The sequence below is a fragment of the Melanerpes formicivorus genome, unplaced genomic scaffold, assembly GCF_026170545.1.
Source record: "Melanerpes formicivorus ecotype bairdi unplaced genomic scaffold, bMelFor1.0.p_v2 SCAF_21, whole genome shotgun sequence".
Taxonomy (NCBI): Eukaryota; Metazoa; Chordata; class Aves; order Piciformes; family Picidae; genus Melanerpes; species Melanerpes formicivorus.
In genome coordinates, this window is record NW_027142373.1 from 8,731,850 (window position 1) to 8,755,814 (window position 23,965).

A 23,965-nucleotide genomic window follows, 5' to 3' on the forward strand; every position below is an offset into this window, starting at 1 on the left:
CACTAGTGATAAGCACGCTCATGTTGTGGCAAAGACAAGGGTGACAGGGGACATGGCACACTGTGGCACTGTCCTACTGCTGAGACACTGCTTTGCAGCTGGAGCATCTTATCTGTGCACTGTCACCATCTCCAACCCTCATGTACCAGTGGGAGGATGTAAACATGGTCAGAGTAGGCCACTGCACCCCTAACTGGTGCCTCTTTGTTATGAGGGTGGTGGAACACTGGAACAGGTTGCCCAGGGAGGTGGTGGAGGACCCATCCCTGGAGACGTTCAAGGTCAGGTTTGATGGGGCTCTGAGCAGCCTGCTCTAGTTAAAGGTGTCCCTGCTTACTGCAGTGGGGGTGGACTTGATGACCTTTAAAGGTCTCTTCCAACCCAGTGCATTCTGTGATTCTTGGAGGGGGGCAAGCTCTTTTTGGTGGTGTGCAGTAATAAGACAAGAAACATCAGGTTCAAACTTGAACATAGAAGACTTCAGTTCAACATGAGGAGAAACTTCTTTACAGTGAGGGTGACAGAACACTGGAACAGGCTGCCCAGGGAGGTTGTGGAGTCTCCTTCTCTGGAGACTTTCAAAACCCACCTGGATGCATTCCTGTGTGGACTACCCTAAGTGACCCTGCTTTGGCAGGGGGGTTGGACTCAATGATCTCTTGAGGTCCCTTCCAACCTCTAATATACTGTGGTACTGTGAAAAACACAGAGTGATTTAGTGTACAGCTGCGGTATTGGGCTGGGTACTGAAGCTTCTGGCAGCGATCACTCAGTCCAGAAGAACTGAGTTTCATCTTAAAGCTGATGCTTCAAAACTGGGCCACCAGTGCAGAAGCTGCTAGCTCTGAACTGCGGTGCATGTTTATCTTCTGCATGTGCAAAAACAAAGTTGCAGTCTCAGCCCTGGCACCGTGTGTTTTCTCACACACACACATATGCGTGTCTGCAGACAGAAAAGGGAATTGGTTCAGCTCCAAAGGTAACTGGAGTGTAGAGAATCTAAATTGAAAGACACAGCACAGTTGTTCAAGCTTGTTTTCTTTAGACTCTAATTATATACTCTTCTACTTTTCTGGTGAGAGACCTTTTAAATTGTAATATTTTTTTTTTCAAGTTAAAATCAAATGAACAGCTCAGTGCTCCAGTTTACACTGCAGTAAATATTTATGACTCCATATAACTGCAGCTCAATTTCCCCTTGTTTTGGGTCCAAATTTTCCCCACTGCACATCTGGCCTTGCACCCAGAAGCTTTTATTCCTATAAAAGATAAATTGGGGTTGGAATGACTGAGCAGTGGTTGCAAGTGAAGCATTGCAGAAGGGGAGTAGCTTTGGGCTTTTTGCCACCCTAAACAAAGGAAAGGATGACATGCATTTCCATAGCCACCAGCTCTTGGGATCTAGACAGCTACACAGTCATCCACACACCACTTATTGCCTAGAGGTCTGATGTCAACACCTTTTGGAAACCTTTTCCTGTGACTCCTCTCAATTTTACTTGTCCCTTTGAAAGTGGCTTGCATGGCATTGGCAGCCAGCACTGCTGAGTGAGCAGCACTTCCAGGGCTTTGGAGCGCTAAGGTTTTTTTGTGCAGACCTGCTGTGTCGTCCCAGGTAAGGCAGAGAGGTGGGACTCAACTGTGCTGGTCAATGGAGAGAGCTGGAGGCTATTAGAAGGTGTCTGAGAGCATTCATTTTAGGGTGGGAAGAATAAATTCCTTGGAGGAACACACAAATGGATTATAGAAGGCCACTATTTCTTTAGGAAGCTCTGCTTAGGGATATGTGAATCCTACTCTTTCTGTTTTGATTTGGCTGCAAAAGTGGAGGTGGTATCAGTCATACGTGGTGAAAGCCCAGGGAAGCGGGAGACACCAGGTTAAGAATCATAGTTGTAACAGGGCTCTGGCTATATGAAGAGATGCCAAAATTATTGGTACAGAAGCAACTTCTGATGTCCAGCACCCTGGAGGTGCTGAACTGTACCTAACCAAAGCTCATTCAATGGAAGATGTGGAGTTGGGCTCACTGCTGGTTCCCTCTTCCTGCACCACTGCTCATTGTATCAGTCCTCACGCCCTGCAGCTCCATGATGGGCTGACGTGGGGCTGTGGCTCACCACCATTCTGGGGGCCAGCCTGATAGTGGGGCCTGGGAGGACCTCAGCTCAAGAACTGGAAGGACAAAGGAGATGTTTGGAGCTTGGCATCTCTCCCCTCCATTAGGACATGGGACCATGCCCATAAGGTTGAGTTTTGTGAGTGGTTTGGAGGCTCTGTTCAATGTGAATTAGACACAGGCAGAGAAACAGGAGTGGGAAGAAGTCTTTTGTAAAAGGCTCCTTCAGAGTTCTGAATTGCAGTGCCTAAAATGCCACCACTGCCTGATGAGGATGTCTTAGGGCAGTACTCTTGCAGAGTTAAGAATGACACATCAAGGAAGTTACTTCCCACTTTGTTTTCCTACAACTGTACCTGATGAATTTGAAAACAAGAAATATGTGCTGACATTTGTCACTGGGAGCAGTGTTGTGTTCCCAGGCCAGCCAGAAAACAGCCCCCAAGCAGCTGGAGTGGAAGAAATGGGCATCGTGTTCCTCTCGGGCAGACAGCTGTGCTCTGTACTTTGATTTGTTTCCAGCCTACAATTCACTTTTTGCTAAGAGGAAGGAACTTCTCTGGTGGGGCTAATGCAGGAGGGTCCAGAAAGGGGCAGAGCTTTAAGATTTTAGCTTGCTTGTTCAGTGTAGGTGACCTTAGGGAGGAGGATGCCTTCCAGCTGTGTTGCAGCAGAATTGTTCCTGGATCTGTGCTGCGTGTCAGGTGCTTTGTTCATGAGAGGTCCCAAAGGGGTGAGAAGGGAGCAGGTGCCTCAGCTTTCCTGTTTCAGCCTTTGTCTGGCTGCATGGCTGCAGAGCAGGGGCACACTGCCAGGGCCAGCTGCAGTCCAGGGCAGGCACAGCTCTTCCATCCAAAACAGACAGGGCGCTAGCAGCCCTGCTTCTGCATCATCAGCAGTTGGCCAAGGATCAACCACAACTTGTCTTGGTGCTTTTTGGAAGCATAGATCATAATTTCGAGAGGCATGAAGCTCAAGGCCAGCTCTCTGGGTTGCATTAGAAAGGGGCACTCACTGATGACATGAAGCCTTTGCTGGGACAGTTTGTCTTGTACTGTCTAAATACTTGTCCTGCGTATAAAGCGGAGGGAGCCCAATGCCAGGCTGTTTGTGCCAGCTTGAGCCACTTGTCCACTCTTTAGGCTGCTGGTGGTAGACAGAGGATGCCAGAAGCCACAGTGGATGGATGAGTGTGGGCTGGAGATGTAGGTGAGATAGTTCAGAGATTCTTGCCAGTCTGAGATGATTTTGTTTGGGGCACAAGCTCTAGGATGCTATTGACTACAAAGGCACTGTACCCAGGATGCCTCTGCAGGAGCTGATAGCTCAGATGAATAAAAGTAGAGAGAATGTGGTCTTGTATGAACATTTCAATAAGACATGCACAGGGAGCTTGTCTTATTTTCCTTCCCCTCCCTCTCCCTTTAATAATTATTGAAGTTCCCATTTCATAGTTGGGGGAAATAGAGCAACAGAGAAGCTGAAAGCTGCACCTTTTGCATTGCCTGTTATTCTGGGGATCCTTCCCCAAGGGCACTGAAATGGAAAGATGTGTGGCCAGGTGGGAGACAGAGCTGAACACACATAGCTGTGGGCAGAACTGAAATTGGCATCATCACTTCAACAGGGTCAACAGAATTTCAGCAGGGCTCACTAATTCGGGATGCTCCAAAATCACTCAGTAATTTGAAGGTAGATAAGGCAACAGATCTTGATGTTTCTATCTCGATTTAATGCTTTGCCCTGAGGACTATCCTGGAGTCTGTAAGAGAGCAGCTTCAGAAATTGGTTTATGCAAGGCTTCAGGTTAACCAGAACAGAGGAAACAAAGGCAATGTCAAAAGCCAGGGGCACCCTGCTGGAGCATGCATGATTAGTGTTACGTAAGCTAAGGCACAGTGCTATAAAAACCATTAGGTTTGGAAGGCTTTTCCCCAGGGAAGTGCTGTCAGAACAGTCACCCATCTCCTGCATCTCAGTTATGGCCACCCTCACTCCCCCAGCACAACCCTCTATGTGTCATTGTGGTTATCTCAGCAAATGGAGTTTGGGAACCCCACCTTGCTCCAGACCTCCACAGTACCCTAACTTTCAATGCATCCAGGTTTGGCTTCCTGTTGGTACGCCTGGATCCAGGCTGTGGGTGCAGCATTTCAGGTGCAGCTGGAGGTGGTGAGGCTGCATATCTCTTCATCTCTTTGCAGGGTGGTTTCTTCTGTATTTGTTTTCAGCTCAGGCGTGCCTTTCCCCTTGGTGGAGCAGCAGAGGGGTTAACTAGAGACTTGCGGTTGCAGCCTCATTGCTTTGGACGTGTCCCTAGAAGAGGTCATATGAATTTCCGTGGGCAGCCTCTGTTCCCCTTTGTTTTAAGCACCACACTGGCCACCCCAGCTGTGCAGATCTCTGTGCCAAAGAGTGTCCCCATGCACATGCACCACTCACTCCCCTTGGGCTCCCTGGTGACAAGCCCTCATTTGACGTGTGTCCTCTTGGTCTTTCTCATCACAAGGGCAAAGTAGCAAAGGAGGAAGCTTGGTCACCAGCCAGCCTGGAGAGTCCCTTCTGCAGCAGTGTGGATCCACAACTGTGGCTTTGCAGGAAATCTCAACTCCAGGCAACAAGAAGTTAAAGCACAAAGTCTGTTTGTGCTTCAGGTACTTGGTTTCCTGCATGGACACAGAAGGATGGTACTTGCATAACACAGCCACGTGGACTCCAAGCTGCCTGGGAGAGTCCTGTGGGGCTCCACGTGCTTCAAGCAGAGATGTGCATTACTCACAGAGGATGAGGGAGCCTGGGTGATTATGTGCCCAGCTAAGAAGTTAAGGAATAGTGATAAGTGCCTTGGGTCTGTTGGCTATTGAGGGGATGTTCTGAGCACTGGCTTGTCATCCTTGTTCCTTTTCATGATTCATCCCCAGTCCTATGCATAGTCCCTAAAGGCTCTCCAGGCCTATGCACAGTCTCTTTTAGTCCCTAAGGACTTTCAGCCCTATACATAGTCTCTTTTGGTCCCTAAAGGCTCTCCAGTACTACATCACATGTGAGCAGATAGATCTGTTGATGGTTTCTTTATGCAGCACCTGGAACTGTAGACTCTGGTGTGAGAACAGGTGTTGTGAGGAGTGGCTGAGGGAACTGAGTTGTTCAGTGTGGAGAAGAGGAGGCTGAGGGGAAACCTTGTTGCTCCCTACACCTCTATGAAAGGAGGTTGCAGTGAGGTGAGGGTCAGCCTCTTCCCCTTAGTGATAGAACAAGAGGAAGTGGCCTCAAGTTGCACCAGGGGAGGATTAGGTTGGATAATAGGAAAAATCTCTTTCCTGAAGAAGTGGTCAAGTATTGGAACAGGCTTCCCCAGAGAGGTGGTAGAGTCACCATCCCTGAAGCTGTTCAAAAACCATACAGACATGGCACTTCAGGACAAGGTTTAATGGCCATGGTGGTGTTACGTTGTCATTTGGGCTTGATGATCTTAGAGGTCTTTTCCAACTGAAACAAATCTGTGACTCTATGATAATAGAGACAGTGAAATGAAACTTAGTAGTTCAGGAATGACCTGGGATTTGATGCTTTGCAATGTTTGGAGGCTTTAGCTGCTGACTGTTTTTTAAGATAACCATCCTGCTTGCTGGAATGGGATATGGATTTGCTGATGAATGTTAACAAGGCCCACAGTTTTCCCCCAGGGACAGGGAATGTAGAAGTGCATGGTGCAACTCCTCCAGGACAGGAGTAGTAATCCTTGAGCAAGGCTATTTATCACTTTGGCACCAAGTGTCTCTGGGGTAAGCTTCTAATGCCCTTCCAAGAGAAACTCGCATTAGCTGCAGCATGAGGGAGATGGGAGAGCAGGGAAGGGGAACAGCAGTGGAGTATGGGAGAGCAGGGAAGGGGAACAGCAGTGGAGTATGGGTTTATCTCATCTGTCTCATCCCATTTTGAAGAATGGAAGAAAACCCCATCCCAGACATCCAGAGGAGAGCACAGTGACATGGGAAAGAGATGATTGTTATCATCTCTGAAAGCCCCGGTCCATGTTCCATGAAGAGCATGGCCACAATGGAATGTCATGACCCAAAATGTCTGTGCAGGAGCTGATGGAGCCCTCCTGGAGCTGGGGAATGAAAGGGCACACTTCCAGCCAAGGTGTCAATGGGCACTGGAGGAGCAGGATGAAAATATGTGGAGGGGGTGCAGCATCTGGCACCCTTCCTCTTAGGAAAAGGTGCAAAAAAAGCTGAAGCAGGAAGGGGGGCTGGTGTGTTGTGACCTGGTCTGTCTGAGCCAGCTCCTGCAGTGCTGGTTACCTCAGGGCTGGTGTGTTGTGACCTGGTCTGTATGAGCCAGCTCCTGCAGTGCTGGTTACCTCAGGGCTGGTGTGTTGAGACCTGGTCTGTATGAGCCAGCTCCTGCAGTGCTGGTTACCTCAGGGCTGGTGTGTTGTGACCTGGTCTGTCTGAGCCAGCTCCTGCAGTGCTGGTTACCTCAGGGCTGGTGTGTTGTGACCTGGTCTGTATGAGCCAGCTCCTGCAGTGCTGGTTACCTCAGGGCTGGTGTGTTGAGACCTGGTCTGTATGAGCCAGCTCCTGCAGTGCTGGTTACCTCAGGGCTGGTGTGTTGTGACCTGGTCTGTCTGAGCCAGCTCCTGCAGTGCTGGTTACCTCAGGGCTGGTGTGCTGTGACCTGGTCTATCTGAGCCAGCTCCTGCAGTGCTGGTTACCTCAGGGCTGGTGTGCTGTGACCTGGTCTATCTGAGCCAGCTCCTGCAGTGCTGGTTACCTCAGGGCTGGTGTGCTGTGACCTGGTCTGTCTGAGCCAGCTCCTGCAGTGCTGGTTACCTCAGGGCTGGTGTGTTGTGACCTGGTCTGTCTGAGCCAGCTCCTGCAGTGCTGGTTACCTCAGGGCTGGTGTGCTGTGACCTGGTCTATCTGAGCCAGCTCCTGCAGTGCTGGTTACCTCAGGGCTGGTGTGCTGTGACCTGGTCTATCTGAGCCAGCTCCTGCAGTGCTGGTTACCTCAGGGCTGGTGTGCTGTGACCTGGTCTGTCTGAGCCAGCTCCTGCAGTGCTGGTTACCTCAGCAGCTGCGTGTGGTCACATTTCTCTCAGCTGAATACTTGCATTTCCCCCTGGTGTTTTTCTTCATCTTTTTGTTGCTGAAACGTCAGTTTGCAAATTGCTTTTGGGCACGTTGGCATGCTCAGCTTTCCCTCTTCCCCTCAGATTCTGGTGGCCCTCATCACGTGGGCAGAGGCAAATTCTCCAGCCCTGACTGCCCACCGCAGGCATCCTCTGAGCCTCCAAGGCCAGCGTGTCCAGCGGTGGCCAGCGGTTACCAGAGCCCTAATTGTACCTTGGGCAGTGAGCTCAAATTTACCCCTTGCTATATTTGTCTTGTGTCTAGGGCTGCAAGAGATGGGAGCAGATTTTCATGTGCTTCTCTGCAGAGGTGACTTGTTTGCAGGGCAGCTTTGGACCCAAGCTGGTGGATAAAGCACTGCAGATGTTCAGGGCTGATGTGCAAAGCGTGCAGCCTCTCTGTTGATATTTTGGTAGCCATGAAAGCAGCGTGTGAGGTCCAAAGGAAGCACTAGTAGCAAGAGGCTTTCTTGACTGACTCAAGGGAGCAGTCCCTCTTTGGCTTAATTTGTTTTTGTAGTTAAATTTCTGCTCAAAAGCATGTTGTGATGTTCAGAGAAGTGTGAGGCGTGGATGATTCTACTGTTCGGTGAATACAGGGCTTGCAGCCCAATTCCAGAGCATCTGCCCTTCAGTGGAGTGGTCCTTCTTCAGCAATGGGGATTTAAAGTATGGTAAGCCATCATGGTGTCTTCTGGCTGCATCACACCCAGACAACATCTCCTGAAGATTTTGCTCCTTGATGGCTCCTCCTGCCAGGTAGGAGCTGTTGTGGTGACCTGTCCAGGAGACAGGAAGGTGCAGAGCAAATGGCTGGTGTTCAAAAGAGCAAATATAATGGTACCATTGGGACCCTAGGTTTCTCCAGCAACTGCTCTGAGCAGAATCACCACAGGCCTTCAGGTATGGAGTACTTCCCCTGGTTTTGGGACTCAGGTGGTGAGCTGGACGAGAGCGAGCATTGAGAGGGCAAGACAGATGGTAGGGAGTAGTCTGGAAAGGAAAACATAATCAGAGAATTGTGGAAGAGTTAATATTTATCTGAGACTCCCTGTGCTCTCCCAGGAGGGTGTGTGTCCCGTCCTCCTGCTTTGCCTTTCGCTCTGTGCTGCCAGCTGCTATTAATACTTCAGCACATGAGTGTTAAAGCATGAGCAGAAAGCCCAGGGAGGATATACAAGGGATTTCCGGCAGTTTGAGGCATTTTAGGCAGAAAGGTTGAGAGCCAGTGTGGACAGGAGTCCAAATAGGGGCTCTCCTTAGAGGTATATCCTTCCATGGGATGGAACAATGGGAGACTTGTGTAGGGATCACCTCAAGGAGCTGCATGGACTTGGGGCAGGAGGAGAGATGTGCTGACAGGCTTTAGCAATCCCCTGCTGCAAACTGTCATACGTGCTCCTAGGTGATGGACCCTGTGTCCTGGGCATAGTCTTTAGCTTAGGAAAAGCAATAACTCAGGAGGATCTGTGTTCCTCTGTGTTGGGAAAAATACAGGGTTTGATTAGAAATAATCAGGGAGGATCAAAATAGTATTTGGCAAAGTTGGAGCAGCCAAGAGCTGTGGTCCAGAGCAGAGCAGCTCAGTGTCTGCCCAGCTGGGAAAGGGGGTGGAGGAGTAGGGAGGTGAAGAAAATACAACTGGCAAGGAGCAGGGCAGCAGCATTCAGAGGATCAATACTTCCTCTGGAGAGAGGAGGATCTCATTGGTTTGGGGTTTTGAGGTTTTTTTTCAAATGAAAAGGAGGATTTTAGCCTTTTTCCCCCCTTCCTCTTTCTTTCCAAACATTAAGGCTCATAAAAATGCAACTGAAAGGTTCTTGGAGCAAGCAGTCAGGGGGAGCTCAGGTACTGTCATCTGCAGGCTGGGTCCAGCCTCAGGCTAAGTAGCACGGAGGGAATATAATAGAGTAACCTTTGATAGCATAGTTTGAGTTTGGACCTGTATTTCCTCATGTGAAAATGCTTCACCGAACATAATCTGGGTTAGGTATGCTCTGCTCCCCTGCGCTGTCCTCCTCCTCTGTATGCCCCTCCCAGCTTGCCAGTGCTGCAGATAGCTGAGCTCTTGAAAGAACCCGTTCAATCCCCATTTTTCTTGCCTCTTCAAGCCCCAGACGTCTTTGGCTGCTCTGGCTGCTTCCCAGCACCTCTGTCAATGCAGCTTGAACCTCTGATCCTTGCATGAACTTGCAGTGCTCTTCCTTTCCAGCTCGCTGATCAGCAGGGTTACAAGGTGATACTTGCCTGGGTTACTGATACTTGCCTGGGTTACTGAGAGCCTGGTGGAAGTGGCCAGCTATGACTATGGGACTGTGTGTGTGAACGAGCTAGAAAAGAAAATAATTCTTCCATGGGATGCAGTGTGAGAGGAACACAGTCAGAGCATAAACCCAGGGAAGCAGGCAAGGAATTGCAAATAGATCTCCCTGAATTACCTGCAGGCATCCCTACGGTGGTGGCTGCTGCTGTGGCTGGTGATGGTGTTCAATAGTCCTAAACCCTCCTGCCCTGCCCACTGGTGTCCTGGCCTCTGTGACACGACCACAGGTGGAGGTGAGCTTGTGCTGTCTTCACAGCACCTTCCCTGCTTATCTGCAGCGCAACAAGCACTTTATTGCTTAGCAAAGGGCTTGGGCGTTGCTCGGCTAGCCAGGGGAAGGTGTGAGAGAGATAGGATTGAAACTGAGCCTGGAGCAGGGTTTGGTTTGCTTGCTTTCTTGTGATTTCCTTCCTTGCTTTCTGCACCTGGCAGTGCTTCGTGCTGGCTGCCACCCCTGGTAATGTTTGAGCCTGCGAGGTGGGGTGAGGGAAAGTGTGCACCCCTGTGCCAACCTCTGCCAGCGGGGGCGGAGCAGGGCTCCTGCTTTATTTCAGCTGCTTGTTTGCAAATGGAAATTTGGTTTATCTTCGTGGCAGATAGCTCTCGTTTCCTAAAAGCTGCTCCTGCTGCTTCTTTCTCCTTGTAGCTTTCCCAAAAGCCAGCTCCAGCCAGGAGACAGTTTTCTGGGGAGACAGGGGACTTACTGAGCCCAAGATGTGTCTGACTTCCCTCCCTAGCCCTTTTAACAGTAGGATTAGAAAATGCTGTATGTGTTATTTTTCTCTATTTGGACTTATGCAATCCACAGACCACCAAATACCCATTTAAGCAGGTACCTGATGAGGTTCTTGGAAACCAGGGAGACTGGGGAACCCCCAGCCCCATAATGTGCCACCTGTGGCAGTGGCTGCAGCACTTTGTGATCACTGCTTCAAAAGAAGACTCACAGCTGCTCCTTGAAAGTGAATCTATTAACATTTGCTTGAGGACTTGAAGTTTGAATGAGAGCATCTACCTGGAGGTTTTATGAGTATGAAGTTCAGTTACATTAATCATTGGTTGGATTCACTTCCCTGAGTGCCTCCCAGAGATCTGGCCTGTGAGAAATGACAGCTTCATTTTATCCCTCCTGCTCACCTGGGTCTGGATGGGTTAAAGTCTACAGGCTGAAATGTGTGTGCTGCCCCCATCCATTGTTGCTTTCCATTCACCTTCTTCAGGGAGGTGGTTGAGTCACCATCACTAGAGGTGTTTAAGAAGAGAGTGGATGGGGCACTTAGTGCCATGGTTTAGTTGATTAGATGGTGTTGGGTGATAGGTTGGACTCGGTAATCTCGAAGGTATTTTCCAACCTGGTCTGCTCTATTCTATTCTATTCTATTCTATTCTATTCTATTCTATTCTATTCTATTCTATTCTATTCTATTCTATTCTATTCTATTCTATTCTAGATACTTCCCTTGAGATTTTCCTTTCATCTCCATTGTAAGGAGCTTGGCAATACAAGCTGCTTGGTGGAGGCAGTGGAGTGAATTTTGTGCTGTATGAGGGTATACAGTTCCCCTGAGTCTTTGCTTTGTGTTCAGCACCTTCGAGGTCTGGAGCAGGAAACATGGTTTCATACTGTTCATGGGAAAACATTGCTTATTGTCCCCTCTCTAATGCCTTGAGCACTGGCAGCAGGGACATGTAGAGCTTTAATAGCAAATAGTGAATGAACAGAAATTTGGGAAGCAATCTAAACCTCCTTGCCCAGGGAATAATCTGCTGGGGATTAGAGACAAACTTCCCTAAGTAGTGGACCGTCCTGGGACTGCCTCCCACCAGTTCTCTTCTATTTAGTGTGCAGTGGTTGCAGCTGGCTTGGGGGTGCTGGCCTCAGCCCACCATTTGTGTCTCTCCCTCTGGTTTGATTACAATGATGCTGTCACACAGGGGAAACACAATACTGAAAAGCAACGTGATGTGGGTGCAGGCTGTCCAAAGGTCCCAGCAGTGCCTGCAATGCCTGGAGCCTTTCCTTGGAAGTTGATTCATCCTGACAGGAAACAATTTGTCCTTCTGCCCACACTATGGGGGGAAGAGGTGCCAAGTTCTGTCACACCTATCATACTTGTGATTTTCCACATGAACTGTGAGCATGTGGGGGCAAAAGGTGTCATGTGTATGGTACCAAGCACACGAGGGTCCTGCCAGCACCCCTACTCTGTGCAGCACCCGTGCCTTCCCCACCAGCCTTTAGGCTGTGGGGGGCATGACTTGTCTGCCAGCTCCAGGGACAGTGGCCCCACATCTCTCTGGGTGACTCAGGCTCCACACCATCGACAGGAATCGGCAGCAGATGACACGGGCGGGTGGCGTGGGGAGGTTTGGGTAGCGCTGTGCCTGCAGGCAGCACAGGTACCGTCCCAGCGGAGGTGCTAGCGCCGTGGCCCCGCTGCCTGCCTTGGCCACCAGCCAAGTGGAAGTTTCCGAGCGGGCCGGCCCATCGCTGTGGCTGCACGTCCCTCCATCCCAGCTGGGGAGAGGAGGATCTGGTGACAGGCTCCACGGCGCTGCTCTGCTCCCTCTGCACCCTTACACCCTGCCCGGGCATCTCGGGGAAGGAAAACTACTCTCACATCCCACCTCTGCTCCACCGTGAGACCAAGGAGAAGACCAAGAACTTCTGCCCGAGGCACAGACTTTCACTATCGCTTTCAGGCTGGCTGCAGCAGCTCTCTCCTTATCGCCACTGAGCAGTGGGGAGGAAGGCGAAGCGGGGCTCGGTGCCAGGGCCGGCGGCGAAGCTCTGCAGCGGTTGCACAGGGCGAGTAAACATGTGCGGCGCTCGGGTCCTGCCTGGTAGCAGCAGCAGCAGCCCATGATGCTGTGCTTGGAATGAAGTCAGCCTTCATCAGCCGAATAGTTTATGCATGAATCGAAACTTCAGACCTGGCAGGGTGGGGGAAAGCGCAGAATCTGTGCTCTTTTAAAATGCTGGAGCCAAGGAAGGAGGAGGGGATAGAGGAAATAGCAGGAAAATAAGGCTCGGGAAGTGGGGAGTGATTTGAGACGCTAGATGAGTTGTTCGCTCTGTTATTGTAAGGAGCCAAGTTCCTTAAGCATCTCCTGGTGGATACTAAGAGGGAGCTGTGGAGGCTGGAGCGCTCCCCTGGACACTCGCACGCTGTAGCTTTAAGACTGTTTTACAGAGGACTTGGGATTTCCAGTTTTCCTGCGCCTGGTGGAGTATTTCAGGGAGTTACAGGATTTTTCGGGTCATGCACCCCCTTTTTCTCTTTTCTTCCTCCTTTCTCTTCCTCTCCTGCTCTTCCTTTTCATTTCAAAGAGACAAAGCTACTTCAGTTTGGAGCACAAACATATGATCAGCACATGGAAATGTGGTAATTTGGATGCATTCATGATTGCAACAGATTGAAGAAATTAGACCAGACAAAGAGCTTTTTTTGGAAGAGGAGGAGGAGGAGGCAAGGCAAGGAGGGAGGGAGAGTGGGGGAAAGAAGGGGACGCCACCGAAAAAAAGGGACGGCCGTGACACGCGGATGCTAATTATATCCTGTAGTAATGGAGAGGGACCGGATTTCAGGTAGGCTATTGATCTTTAAATATGTCGTATTCTGCTTCTGCCCTGCTACCTTTCCGGCAGCTTCTGTACTCTTAGAAGAGAAACAGCCACATTCCGGGTGCATTTCAGCCGATTCCTTCTTGTTCTTTTTTTTGTTTCCCCCAGTGCTGCCTTTTTCTATTTCGTGTCGGTTTGGGTTCCCCCTCCCCCCCACACCCCTTTTTTTTTTTTTTTTCTTTTCATCCTCCTGAGCCCTCTCGACAGAAGGTGGTTCCAGCAGAAGCTGAGGAGGGGGGTGAGGGGGGAAAAGAAACTGCTTTCTAGGTCTGGATTTCATTTGAGTCTCTCTCTCCCCCCCTCCTGTTCCCATGTGCCGCACGGCGCGGGGGGATGAATGCTGAGCCTGTTAGCTCAGAGCTGCGAGCCGGGAAGAGGGAGGAAAATAGCCGAGCTCTTGGCATGGAGACGCGTTTCTGCTCTGAAGGTTGGCTCCTGAGTTTGTGTGTGTGTGTGTGTGTGTGTGTTGTGGTTGAGCTTTCTCTGCTTGCCAAAGTATCTTCCCTCGGCTTTTGCCCTCCCATCCTGGCTGGGCAGGAGCTGCTTGCATGTCCTGCAGCAATAGTGGAGCTAGAGGCCAGCAACTTGGAGTGGGCTTAACCTTGCTGGCCAGGCATGGGGGTATTTGGGTGGAGGTTGAAAGACAGAGGTGGGTGAGTGGAGCAGCGAATAACTCCATGTAATTCCCCAGCTTCCCTGCAAATCCCACCTAATGGTGCATGTCTGCGTGGTTCTAAAAACTGCTCCCAGACATGTGGAGCTGTTGGGGAGAGGTGTTGCAGTGAGTTGCTCCTGGGATGGCTGTGACGGGCACTGCTGGCAGGGAGAGGGCACAGGCAGTGTGGCATCACTCATGAGGCTGGCTCACTGCATGCCTGAGCAGGATGGCCAGGATCACAGAGGGAAAACGAGGGAGGGGGTGCCTGTGCAGACCTGGTGTGCTGCAGCCCAACTGTGGGTCTCCCTCCTCCCACTGCCAGTGACACGGCACAGCTTGCCCTTCTCTGGCATGGCAGCCCCAGGGAAGCATGAGGCCTCTTCTCCTGGGCGTTCCCAGCCAGCTGCTGGGCATGGGCACTGGGAGGGAAACCACAGGGATGAGAGGAAAAGCGCAAGCCAGGGTGGAGCGAAACTGTGGCCAGAGAAAGCTGCTCTCATAGCTGGCCTGTACCAGACCCATTGGGCTCCATCTGGGGATGTGCTGAGAGCACCTAGTGCCCCTGGATGAGGACTTCCCTGCAGGAGCATCCTCCACTCCCTAAAGCCTCTAGAAAGTGTAGATGGTGTCTTCTTGTCCCTCTCTTCATCTCTCTTGCTTGTGTCTTCTCCCTTGGTTTGAGCCACTTCAAAGCATTCCTGAGAGCTGCTTGTAACTCAGAGCCTGGTGGGTGTTTCAGCAGCTCAGCATTTTGGGCTGGACAGCCTCTGCCGTTATGTGGAGGCCTCTGCTAGGCAGAGATGTGGGGCAGAGGGAGGGGAAGGTGGTGGGGCTCTGCAAAGGGTCATGGGTGAGAAAGGGGACTCCCTAGTGATGTGATCTGGGGTCCTTTGTTGCAGAAGGTGGGTTTCTCTCAGCCCTTGAGCTGCACATTTTGTTTGGGGGCTGCGAGGAGCACAGACCTCTTGTGCCTGGGCTGACTGTAGGGGATGCCCCAGGCAGGAGGACCCCAGGCTACTGTCTTTGTGCAAAGATGCCAGAGCTCTTGCTAACCCTCAGGAATACATCTGCAAAATGCTGAGGTCCAGCTGTGTAAGTTTCACTGAGTTCTGCTGGAACTGGCTTTTCTACAGGCTGAGCTGCAGACAGGGCAGGCAGCAGGCAGGGCACATGGGCATGCTTGGTGGCCTGGGCCAAGAATAGTGAGTAAATGTGGTGTGTGCAGCCTTAGGGTGGTTGTGGCTGGGGCATTGGTGTGAGGTGATGAACATGGCCACTCTGCACTCACTTAAGTGTGAGTGGGGTGTGTGCTACATGAGACCCCAGAGCCATGCAGACCATCTCCATGGAGTTTCTGATATTTGTCTCCAGCATGAAATATGGGATGGAAAAATACATGGGCTGAAGGGCTGGTCTCGGATTTCTCTGCAGGTCCCTGCTTGGAGGGGTCAGTGCAGGCAGGGGAAGCTGCTCAGCTGGGGCACTGTCGGGGGAATGCTAAACCCCTCTGTGGGGATGTAGAAAAACTGAGCTCAAGTTGGTATCACAGAATTGCCTAGACTGGAAAAGACCTTTAAGATTGTCAAGTCCAATAATTAACCTGACACTGACAAGTCCTTGACTAAGCCATATCACTAAATACTGTCTATGTGACTCCTAAATACCTGCAGAGATGAGGACTCCACCACATCCCTGGGCAAGCCTGTTCTAGGGTTTGATGACCTTTCAGAGAAGAAATTCTTCGTAATATCCAGCGTCAGTTTCCCCTGATGCAACTTGAGGCCATTTCCTCTTGTCCTATCATTTGTTAGTGGCTTGAACAGATTGACCCCCACCTCTCTACCACCTCCTTTCAGGTACTCGTAGAGAGTGATTTGGGCATAAGTGACAACATCACCAGGTCAGGCTGTTGGCTCCCAGTTCCATGGTGCAGGATGGATTCACAGGGTGAGCTGCTCAACTCACACTGATCGTGATGCTGCTGTCATGGAGTGGCCGTGACAGCTGATGTCCTCCAAAGGCCTGGCAGGGCCATGGGCTCTGGCACTGCCACACTGATGGAGAAAGGAGCAGGGAGCTCAGCCTGTGGGCAGTGGGACAGCCAGGGCACTGGCTTTGGTGACCAGCTGAAAGATGATTCAGATTAAAGCAGCTCTGTGCAGTGCTGGGGGCCACATCCCAGTCACTGCTCTGGCCCTAAACATGCTTCCAATTAGTGTCTGCTGTGGGTGGGAATAGTCCTGAGATGAGTGTGGGGCTGCTGGATGGGGCAAGGGCACCTCAGGGCAGGTGGGAATTGGGCCTGGCTTCCTCTTTGAGGGCTGCTTTCCCACAGCTGCTGGAGCTCAGCATGTCCCACAGGGTGTTCTTTGCTCAGGTAGAGCTCAGGCTTTCTTGCACACAGTATTGTCCCTGATCCAGGATCCCATCTGTGAGGGTGACCAGCACCTCATGCTTTGGGGGAAGGCTTTGAAGGGGCAAGGTGATGCTGTAGTTCTGTGCCTGGGTTGCTGCCAGCTCTGGGGAAGCAAGGGTCTGCCTCAATCTCTATAACATGGCACCAGTCTCAGGTGGTGCCTGTGAGTGCCCGTGTAAGAAACACAATCTTGCTAGGCCTTTTAATCTGGTTAAACCATCTCTCAGATTTCTGCAAGCTCATACTGCGTGAATACCCTTAGCTCGAAATAAATTTGTTTCCAGGCATCCTTCTCCTGTGCTTCTGGGGCTGGGGAGCTGTGCTGTGGGGCTGTTGTGTTCCTTAAATCTGCTCTTTCTCTCTGCCTTGCCAGACTGCTTTGGTGGCAGTGGCCTGGAGATGGCTCTCCTGTCTTTCCCTAGCAGATTGCTCTTTTGCCTAGTCCAGATCTTTCTACAAAGCCTCAGTCGTTAGTGCCATGGGGGCTCTTAGCTCTTCTTAAAGGAGAAGGAAGGGCCTGCAGCACCATGAGCAGTGTGGGTTTATTTTGCTGTGATGATGGGGTGACAGGATGGGTGCAACCATGATGGGAAAGGAGGTAAATTATTAATGTCAACCTTTGAAACTGCACTGTGCAAACTCATTTTAAGAGTTAACAAATGCTGATGAGTAGGTGATCACAACACCTGACTGCAAGAGTGGCATGTGTTGGGAAGGGCCCAGCAGTAGGCAGCTTGGAGTGTTATAGGTGCCTGCAGTCTGCTGAACTCCAGACAGGAGGATGAGCTGTTTATTAACCCCTTGGTGGTCATTCTCAGTTATACACCCACTATGGACATGTTTGTGTGTGCCTGTGTGCCCAGGGTTTAAAAAGATTTTATACATCATTCTATCCACCTAGATGACCTGAGCAGCAAGGAGATAGCCCCTGGCTGCAGTGTGCAGAGGCTGTGCTGGCAGCAGCTCTTAGACTAAATGCTGCAAGACAGAGCAACTCCAGTAGTCCCCAGTCACCCAGGAAGTACCATGTGCTTAGACTGAGCAGCAGGGAAGTACTCACCTTGTATGTGAATGATAAAGGTGTGAAGTTTGTTTGGAGGGAATGTGCTTGTTTCTTCATGCTTTTGAGAGAAGGTAATCTTTAAAATATTGGTAGCAGGGCAGAGGGGTTGGGGTTGCTTCTCATCACAGAAAGTTAGGGGCTAGAAAGGATCTTGAAAGATCATTGAGTCCAACTGCCCTGTCAGAGCAGGATCACCTAGAGTAGGTCACACAAGGAGTGCATCCAAGTGGGGTCTGAACATCTGCAGAGGAGACTCCACAGCCTCTCTGGGCAGCTTGTTCCAGAGCTGCAGCACCCTCACAGTTAAAAAGTTTTTCCTTATGTTCACAGGGAACCAGCATGCACCCATTGCCCCTTGTCTTGTCACTGCACATCACTGAGAAGATCTTTTCTATCTCAGGTTTCATGGTGTCCCTATTATTCCTAGGAAATGCCAGATAAAAGCCTGACATGTTCCTTCTCAATGCTCTTCTCACAGCTATTTAGCTCCTTTACCAGACATTTTTCCTTCTTTTTCCTCTGGCTTGCAGCACATCTCACATACAAGATGCCAGGTCAGGCAATTAGTCTACCTCCTGTTAGATCCCACTGCATTCATCCAGCCCTGTCACCCAGGGACACCTTTCTGTCTGTCCTGCCTTTGCGGTGGCTCTTGGTCTGTCCTTAGTCCTCCCTTCTGCTGTCAATGCCCTGATACCCTGTCCCCCAAGGCTGTGTGCTTCTGTGCTATATACTGTGAAAATTACCTAAGCTTCTTGTTCAAGCAATTACAGAACATGTAGGATGAAGGTAGTCACCTGCTGTGGTGGCAGATTTTGGTTCATTCAATTCCAAGTCCATGCATACCCTCTCTAGAAGAAGAGTTTGTGTTTCACGAGGCTGCGGAGTTGCCTCTGCGTATGGTTGTGTTTGCAGCATGCTCCATGCTGCTCCAGCCCACTCTTGGCTGCCTCCTCCTGCCTGGCTGGGGATGCATTCCCACAGTTGTCTCAGGCATGTCAAGGTATGAAGCATTATCCATTTCCTGATGTCTGCTCTTAAATCTGCTGGAATTTCTACTCATCTCCAGGAAATACAATCCCGGTGGGGGGCACAGCTCACCTCCCGCCTGGCAGCACAGGTAACGCTTCTCCACATGGCTCTGTTGAACCTGGCTAACAACTCCTGGAGCAGGAGGTCCTTTGCTGCCTGCCCTCCTGCTTTGTGCTTTGCTGGATGACTCGAAACCTCCTAGCAAAGCGATTCCCATGCTGCTGGGGTGAGGGAGGACATTTCTCATGCAAGTCAGGGCTCTTCCAAGGTCCAGCATACCATAATGCTGAGTAGGAGCAAGTACGTAGCTAGGGAAGTATGTCTGGGTCAACACATGTCTTCTGTTGCCTTAATGATCTCAGAAGCACAATAGCTGTGTCCTGTTGGCTTCTCCACGTGGTACTTGCAGCTACAACTAAGGGACAGAATAATTTGGTAGAGAGCAGCAGTGCCTTGTGCGGGAAGCACTGCCGTTGGACTCAGGACTTTGCAGCCTGACCCTGGCATGGTGCAGGCAGCAGGGAAGGTCCTGATGGGCAGCCAGTCCCATTTTTAGGAACAGTCTTATACCTGAGAAAATTTATGTGAATATTCCTGCTCTGCCCCAGATTTTCTCTGAAGCCCTTGGGAAAAGGTGTTTGTGCTCCACTTATCCTTTGGTTTGGGGTAAGGAGGTGGTGGTTGGGTCTCTGTGCTGAAGCTCTTGACAGGTAAAAGGGGAATTGCAGCAGGGCCTGGCTGCATGAGTGGCTCAGAAGTGCATCTGGGAGTTCCAATCTGTTCTGACACTGCAGCAAAAGGAGTTGTGTGTTTCTAACTCAGGTGTGTGCATGGCATGTGAGGCTACTCTGAACAGCTGATGGAGATGTCATCCCTTACATACATACCTTGGATATGGTCACCCCTTTACACAGAGCTGCTTGGGCTGTGCCCACTGCTTCTGTTTGCAACACATTGGAAACGAATTTCCCTGTGGCTGTATTTGAGCAGGATATGGCACCAGCTCTGTCTCTCCTCTAGTGCTTCATGCTGCTGCTGCTGTTGTATTTATGTGTCCTGTGCTAGCACCTCAGTGCTGCACCCCTGGCTCGGGAAGGCTGTGAGTCCTTGCTGCTGGAGGGAGCTGCTGTTTGAGTGGCAGGTGAAGTGAAATAGCCCTTCAGGTGGTCTGCTGGTGCCAAGAGCATTGTTGGAGGCTTGTAAACAGCTCTGCTTCATGCTTCATGGCTTGGGGGAGAATGGGCATCATTTTACAGGTAAATAAAGTGCATTAGTTTTACAAGCAATAATCACACAATAAACCTGGAAGTGCTTTTCAAAAAATGTTTGTATGGAAGCACAGAGCAGGCCAGGTTGGAAGGGATCCCTCCAAAGGGCTGATCCAGCCCTTTGTGGGAAAAGGGAGCCTGGATAAGATTATCTAACACTGGAAAAACTCTGTATCTGGAAAAACTGCAGTGATGGGGACTCTGTCATTTCCCTGGAGGGGTTGTTCCAGTGATTGGTTGTTCTCACTGTAAAAAATGTCTTTCTTGTATCAAATGAAGGTTTTTTTGGTGTTTGTTTTGGTTTGGTTTTTTTTCCCCTTGGCTGGATCCAAGCCCATGTGAAGATGGTGCTGCATAAACAGACCTCTATTAATTTTGCTATTGCATTGTTATCAGATGCCTTAGAAATGAAATCAGTCATTCTTGGAGTAGAGTCTTGTTTCCAGTGAAACCAGTTTGGGGAGTGATAAGTGTGACTGCTTGGGTGCAGGATTTGTGAGGGGACCTGCTCTTAGCTCTGCAACATCTCCAGGTTGCAGCTTTGATCATGACCTGGCAGGAAGGTTGTAGCTTGAGGCTGTGGAAATAAAGGTTTGTTTGCATTTCACTCTTGACTGTCTGATCTGGAAAATTAAATCACGGCAACCAAGTTTGATCTGTGGGGCACTGGAGCAGAGAAACACTCATATTTTGGTTCTTCTGCTGTCTCAAATGTTGGTTCTTCAAAATCCCACTGAATCTGGAGAAGACCTGGAGAGGTGGGATCAAGACAGAGAAGGGTGGACACCCTCTGGTGTGGCTGCAAATGAAGGTATTGGTCTGTATTACAGAGTATTGCACTACTGGTACCCTGCTGCCTGGCCTGGTGGGGATCATGGCTTGGGAGCCTCATCCTAGACCATGGTGGTGCTTTCTCCTGCCCCAGGAGTGTTCTGTGTGGACCTTTCTGTTACTAATATTGCTGTAACAGGGCTGTAGGACATGCAGCTCTGGTCAGAGTTTCTGGGTGACAACTCCTGTGGCTGTACCTGGAGACAAGGTCTGGATGATTTGTACATAGAGTGAATTGCCTGGGGCTGCACAATTGATCAGCCTCAGATCTCACACTTCTCAGTCCAGGGACCTGTTTCCTTGACTACAATGTCTGTAAAGGGGAGAGGAGAGACTTTATCTGCTTCAGCTGGCCTTTGTTAACCTTTGCTCTGTGAAGAGCATTCCAGAAACTCCTTGCTGCTTTTTTAGCACGTACCTGGAAGGAATCCCTGTGTAAAAAGCACCTTGGTTGGCTTCACTAACCTTTTGAATGCCTCTGAGTAGTTACCTGCTGGAGCCTGATGACTGGAGTCCCTGGGCTGACTCTGCAAAACCCCAGAGGGAGTCATCCTGCATTTCAAGTGATGTTAACAGCAGCTGTATCCTGGTCACTGGTTTCCAGTAGGCTATGGATGGTTATCATCATCCCCAGAGGCTTCAGTCTTACATCTTCTTGACTCATGAGTTTCACTCCCAGTGACTCATCCCCAACCCCAGGGGTGTGCCAGGGCTGGGAACAGGGTGCCTGTGGGTCAGACAAGGGTGACCAGCTGGTTGAGGTATGTGGCCAGCCAGTCAAGGGAAGAGATTCTCCTGCTCTCTATTCCACTCTGGTGAGACCCCACCTGCAGTTCTGGGTCCAGCTCTGGAACCCTCAGCAGCACAGACATGGACCTGTTGGAGTGGGTCCAGAGAAGGCCATAAAAATTATTCAAGGGCTGGAACCCCTTTGCTGTGAGGACAGGCAGAGAGAGTTCACAATATCACAGTGTAACTAAGGTTGGAAGAGACCTCGAGGATCATCAAGTCCAACCTATCAACACAGACCCCATGACTAGACCATGGCACCAAGTGCCACATCCAGTCTCCTCTTGAATGCCTCCAGGGATGATGACTCCACCACCTTCCCCGGGCAGCACATTCCAATGGTGAATGACTCTCTCCATGAAGAACTTTCTCCTCACCTCGAGTCTAAACCTCCCCTGGTGCAGCTTGAGACTGTGTCCCCTTGTTCTGGTGCTGGTTGCCTGGGAGAAGAGACCAACCCCTTCCTGGCTACAACCACCTTTCAGTTGTTTCAGAGAGTTGTTCAGTCTGGAGAAGAGAAGGCTCTGGGGAGACCTTATTGTGGCCTTTCAGCATTTAAAGTGACCTAAAAGCAAGCTGGAGACATACTTTTTAACAGGACCTGTTGTGACAGCACAAGGGATGCTGCGTTTAAACTAAAAGAAGATTTCCACTAGAGAGAAAAGAGAAGGAAGAGATTCTTCACTATGAGGGTGGTGAGACCCTGGCCCAGGTTGCCCAGAGAGGTGGTAGATGGCCACCCTTGGAAACATTGCAGGTCAGGTTGGTTTGGGCTCTGAGCAGCCTGCTCTAGTTGCAGATGTCCCTGCTGACTGCTGGGGGGTGAACTGCAAGACCTGTAAAGCTCCCTTCCAACCCAAACCTTTCTCTGATCTGCCACTGGCAGCTCGTGGGACCCCCTCCCGAGCACAGGCCGGGATGCGCAGTCTCGGGGAGCGATGATGATGATGGTGGGATGCTCCCAGGGCATCTGCAGGACTGAACGAAGCTCTGGGCGCTGCCTCTCCCCCTCCGAAGCCTGGCGCGGGGGTTCCGGCGGTGCCGGTGCCGTTAGGTGGCGGTGTCGCTTCCCTGCCGGCTGCCGGGGCGGGGCGGGGCGGAGCCCTCGGGGCCGGCGGCCTCCCAGTGCCCCAACCTCTGGTCGAGTTGCTCCCTCCCTGCCCCGGGTCGTGCGGGTCCCCTGGGAGCCCCCGGCTTGAGTTTCACCTCTGAAACTGGAGGGGCTGCGGTTTGTGGGGCTGTGAGAAGGCGAATCGCTACTGAGGAGCAGAGCAAAGGGGAGCAGATGCCAATACCTGCTCCTCGGGCGGAGTTTTGTTCATCAAAAACGGTTTGGTATTGCTCTCTGCAGTGCTAAAAGCCTCTGAGTGCCCCTCTCCTAAATTGGGTACAGCTGTCATTTATCAGTGAGTCGGCGTTTGAGCTGCACCGGGAGGGAGTGATCTCCTGGCAATTAGGAGCTGGGCTGCTGGGATCCTTTTCCAGCTCTTCCACTCAGTCCCTCTGTAAATCATTTCACACGTGTGCTCTAACTTCCTATATGGAAAATGAGGTAGATAGTTTCCGCTTTTCATAGGCACTTCAGGATCCTCTGCTAGACAGCTGCGAGGGATTTGTCATGATAAAGCTGGGAATTTGACCTCTCTGAGACACCGGCACCCCTGTGCAGGGCTGGGATGAGGCTCCCTACGGGGTGGAAGCAATGGCTGGTGCTAATCTGAGATGTGGGGCTGGGGGAGTAGCTGAACGTTAGGCTGGAAACATGAATGGTTCTCCCTGGATCCCTCTGCTGAGGAGCATAAGCCAAAAAGCAAGAATATGGGATTTATTCCTGGGCTGCAATGTTTGTCCCTCAGTCACTGCAGCTACAGAAAGTACAGACAGAGCTTCTTTCAGAGGGACTCTGATGCCGAGTGGTACAAATCACCTGACAGTGCCAGGTTCACAGCTAAAACACCACCACCTTACATGGCCCTTACCTGCTCCCTGAGGTCTTCTGTTCATGACCTTCAGCTGAATTCTTTAAACGTTGCCTCCCTTTCCCCTGGAGATGATGATCTTCTGGTGTGGACCTGCCATTGCCCCCTCCCCGTTTGTCCCACTGATTCCTTCTCGATGCTGAAGCATTTAGCGGCTTTGCTTTATTGCATTCCCTCTCCCCTGTGGTTTCTCTTGGCTCTGTGAGATGGGATTGGAGTGACAAAGCTGGAGCTGCCACTCCAGAAACACTCACCAGGACAACTTGTGTTTAAGTGCTATCTTGATTTATCAGTATAGAGGCAAAGCAGGCAACCTTGAGAACTAATGAACTGTTGGGGCAGGAAGGGATGGTCTTCAGCACCTAAAATATTTACCATTTCTTTCCTCCTCCATTCTTCATTCAAGTGAAGATCTGATCTGATCCAACCCTGTTTCTGCTGCCTAAAAAGGACTGGTTGACATCTCTGTTGACAGCTGCTCTCTAGGGAAGGGGAGGCCCTGTTGGAAACTAGCATGGTTGGTGAGCAGTTGGTTGGTTGGTTTGGGGTGGTGTTGTGGTGGTTTGTTTTTTATTTCAGGAAATGTGAAAAAAAATCACAGTAGGTGGAGAGGGAAAGTGAGCTATGGAAACTGTGTGTCTCACGCTCTCAGTGAAAATACCCCCTGGGGAAGGCATATCCTCCATAAGGGGAACAGCAGCATTGGCCACAAACCAGGAAACCCT

At 50.7% G+C, this 23,965-nt stretch overlaps 1 protein-coding gene across 3 annotated transcripts in view; it reads left to right on the plus strand.

The window, feature by feature from the left end:
- Positions 1-23,965, plus strand: part of SEPTIN9 (septin 9) — a 141,368-nt gene that overhangs the window by 27,873 nt on the left and 89,530 nt on the right. Inside the window, exons 1-2 of one of the 3 annotated variants that reach the window (XM_068151419.1) lie at positions 12,321-13,168; positions 13,558-13,631. The exons of 1 other annotated variant lie outside the window; for it this stretch is intronic. In XM_068151419.1, coding sequence (XP_068007520.1) covers positions 13,125-13,168; positions 13,558-13,631 — 118 coding nt within the window. In that variant the 5' untranslated portion in view covers positions 12,321-13,124. Of the gene's footprint in view, positions 1-12,320; positions 13,169-13,557; positions 13,632-23,965 lie in introns of those variants that run through there. One more of the 3 variants, XM_068151422.1, reaches the window with a different exon arrangement.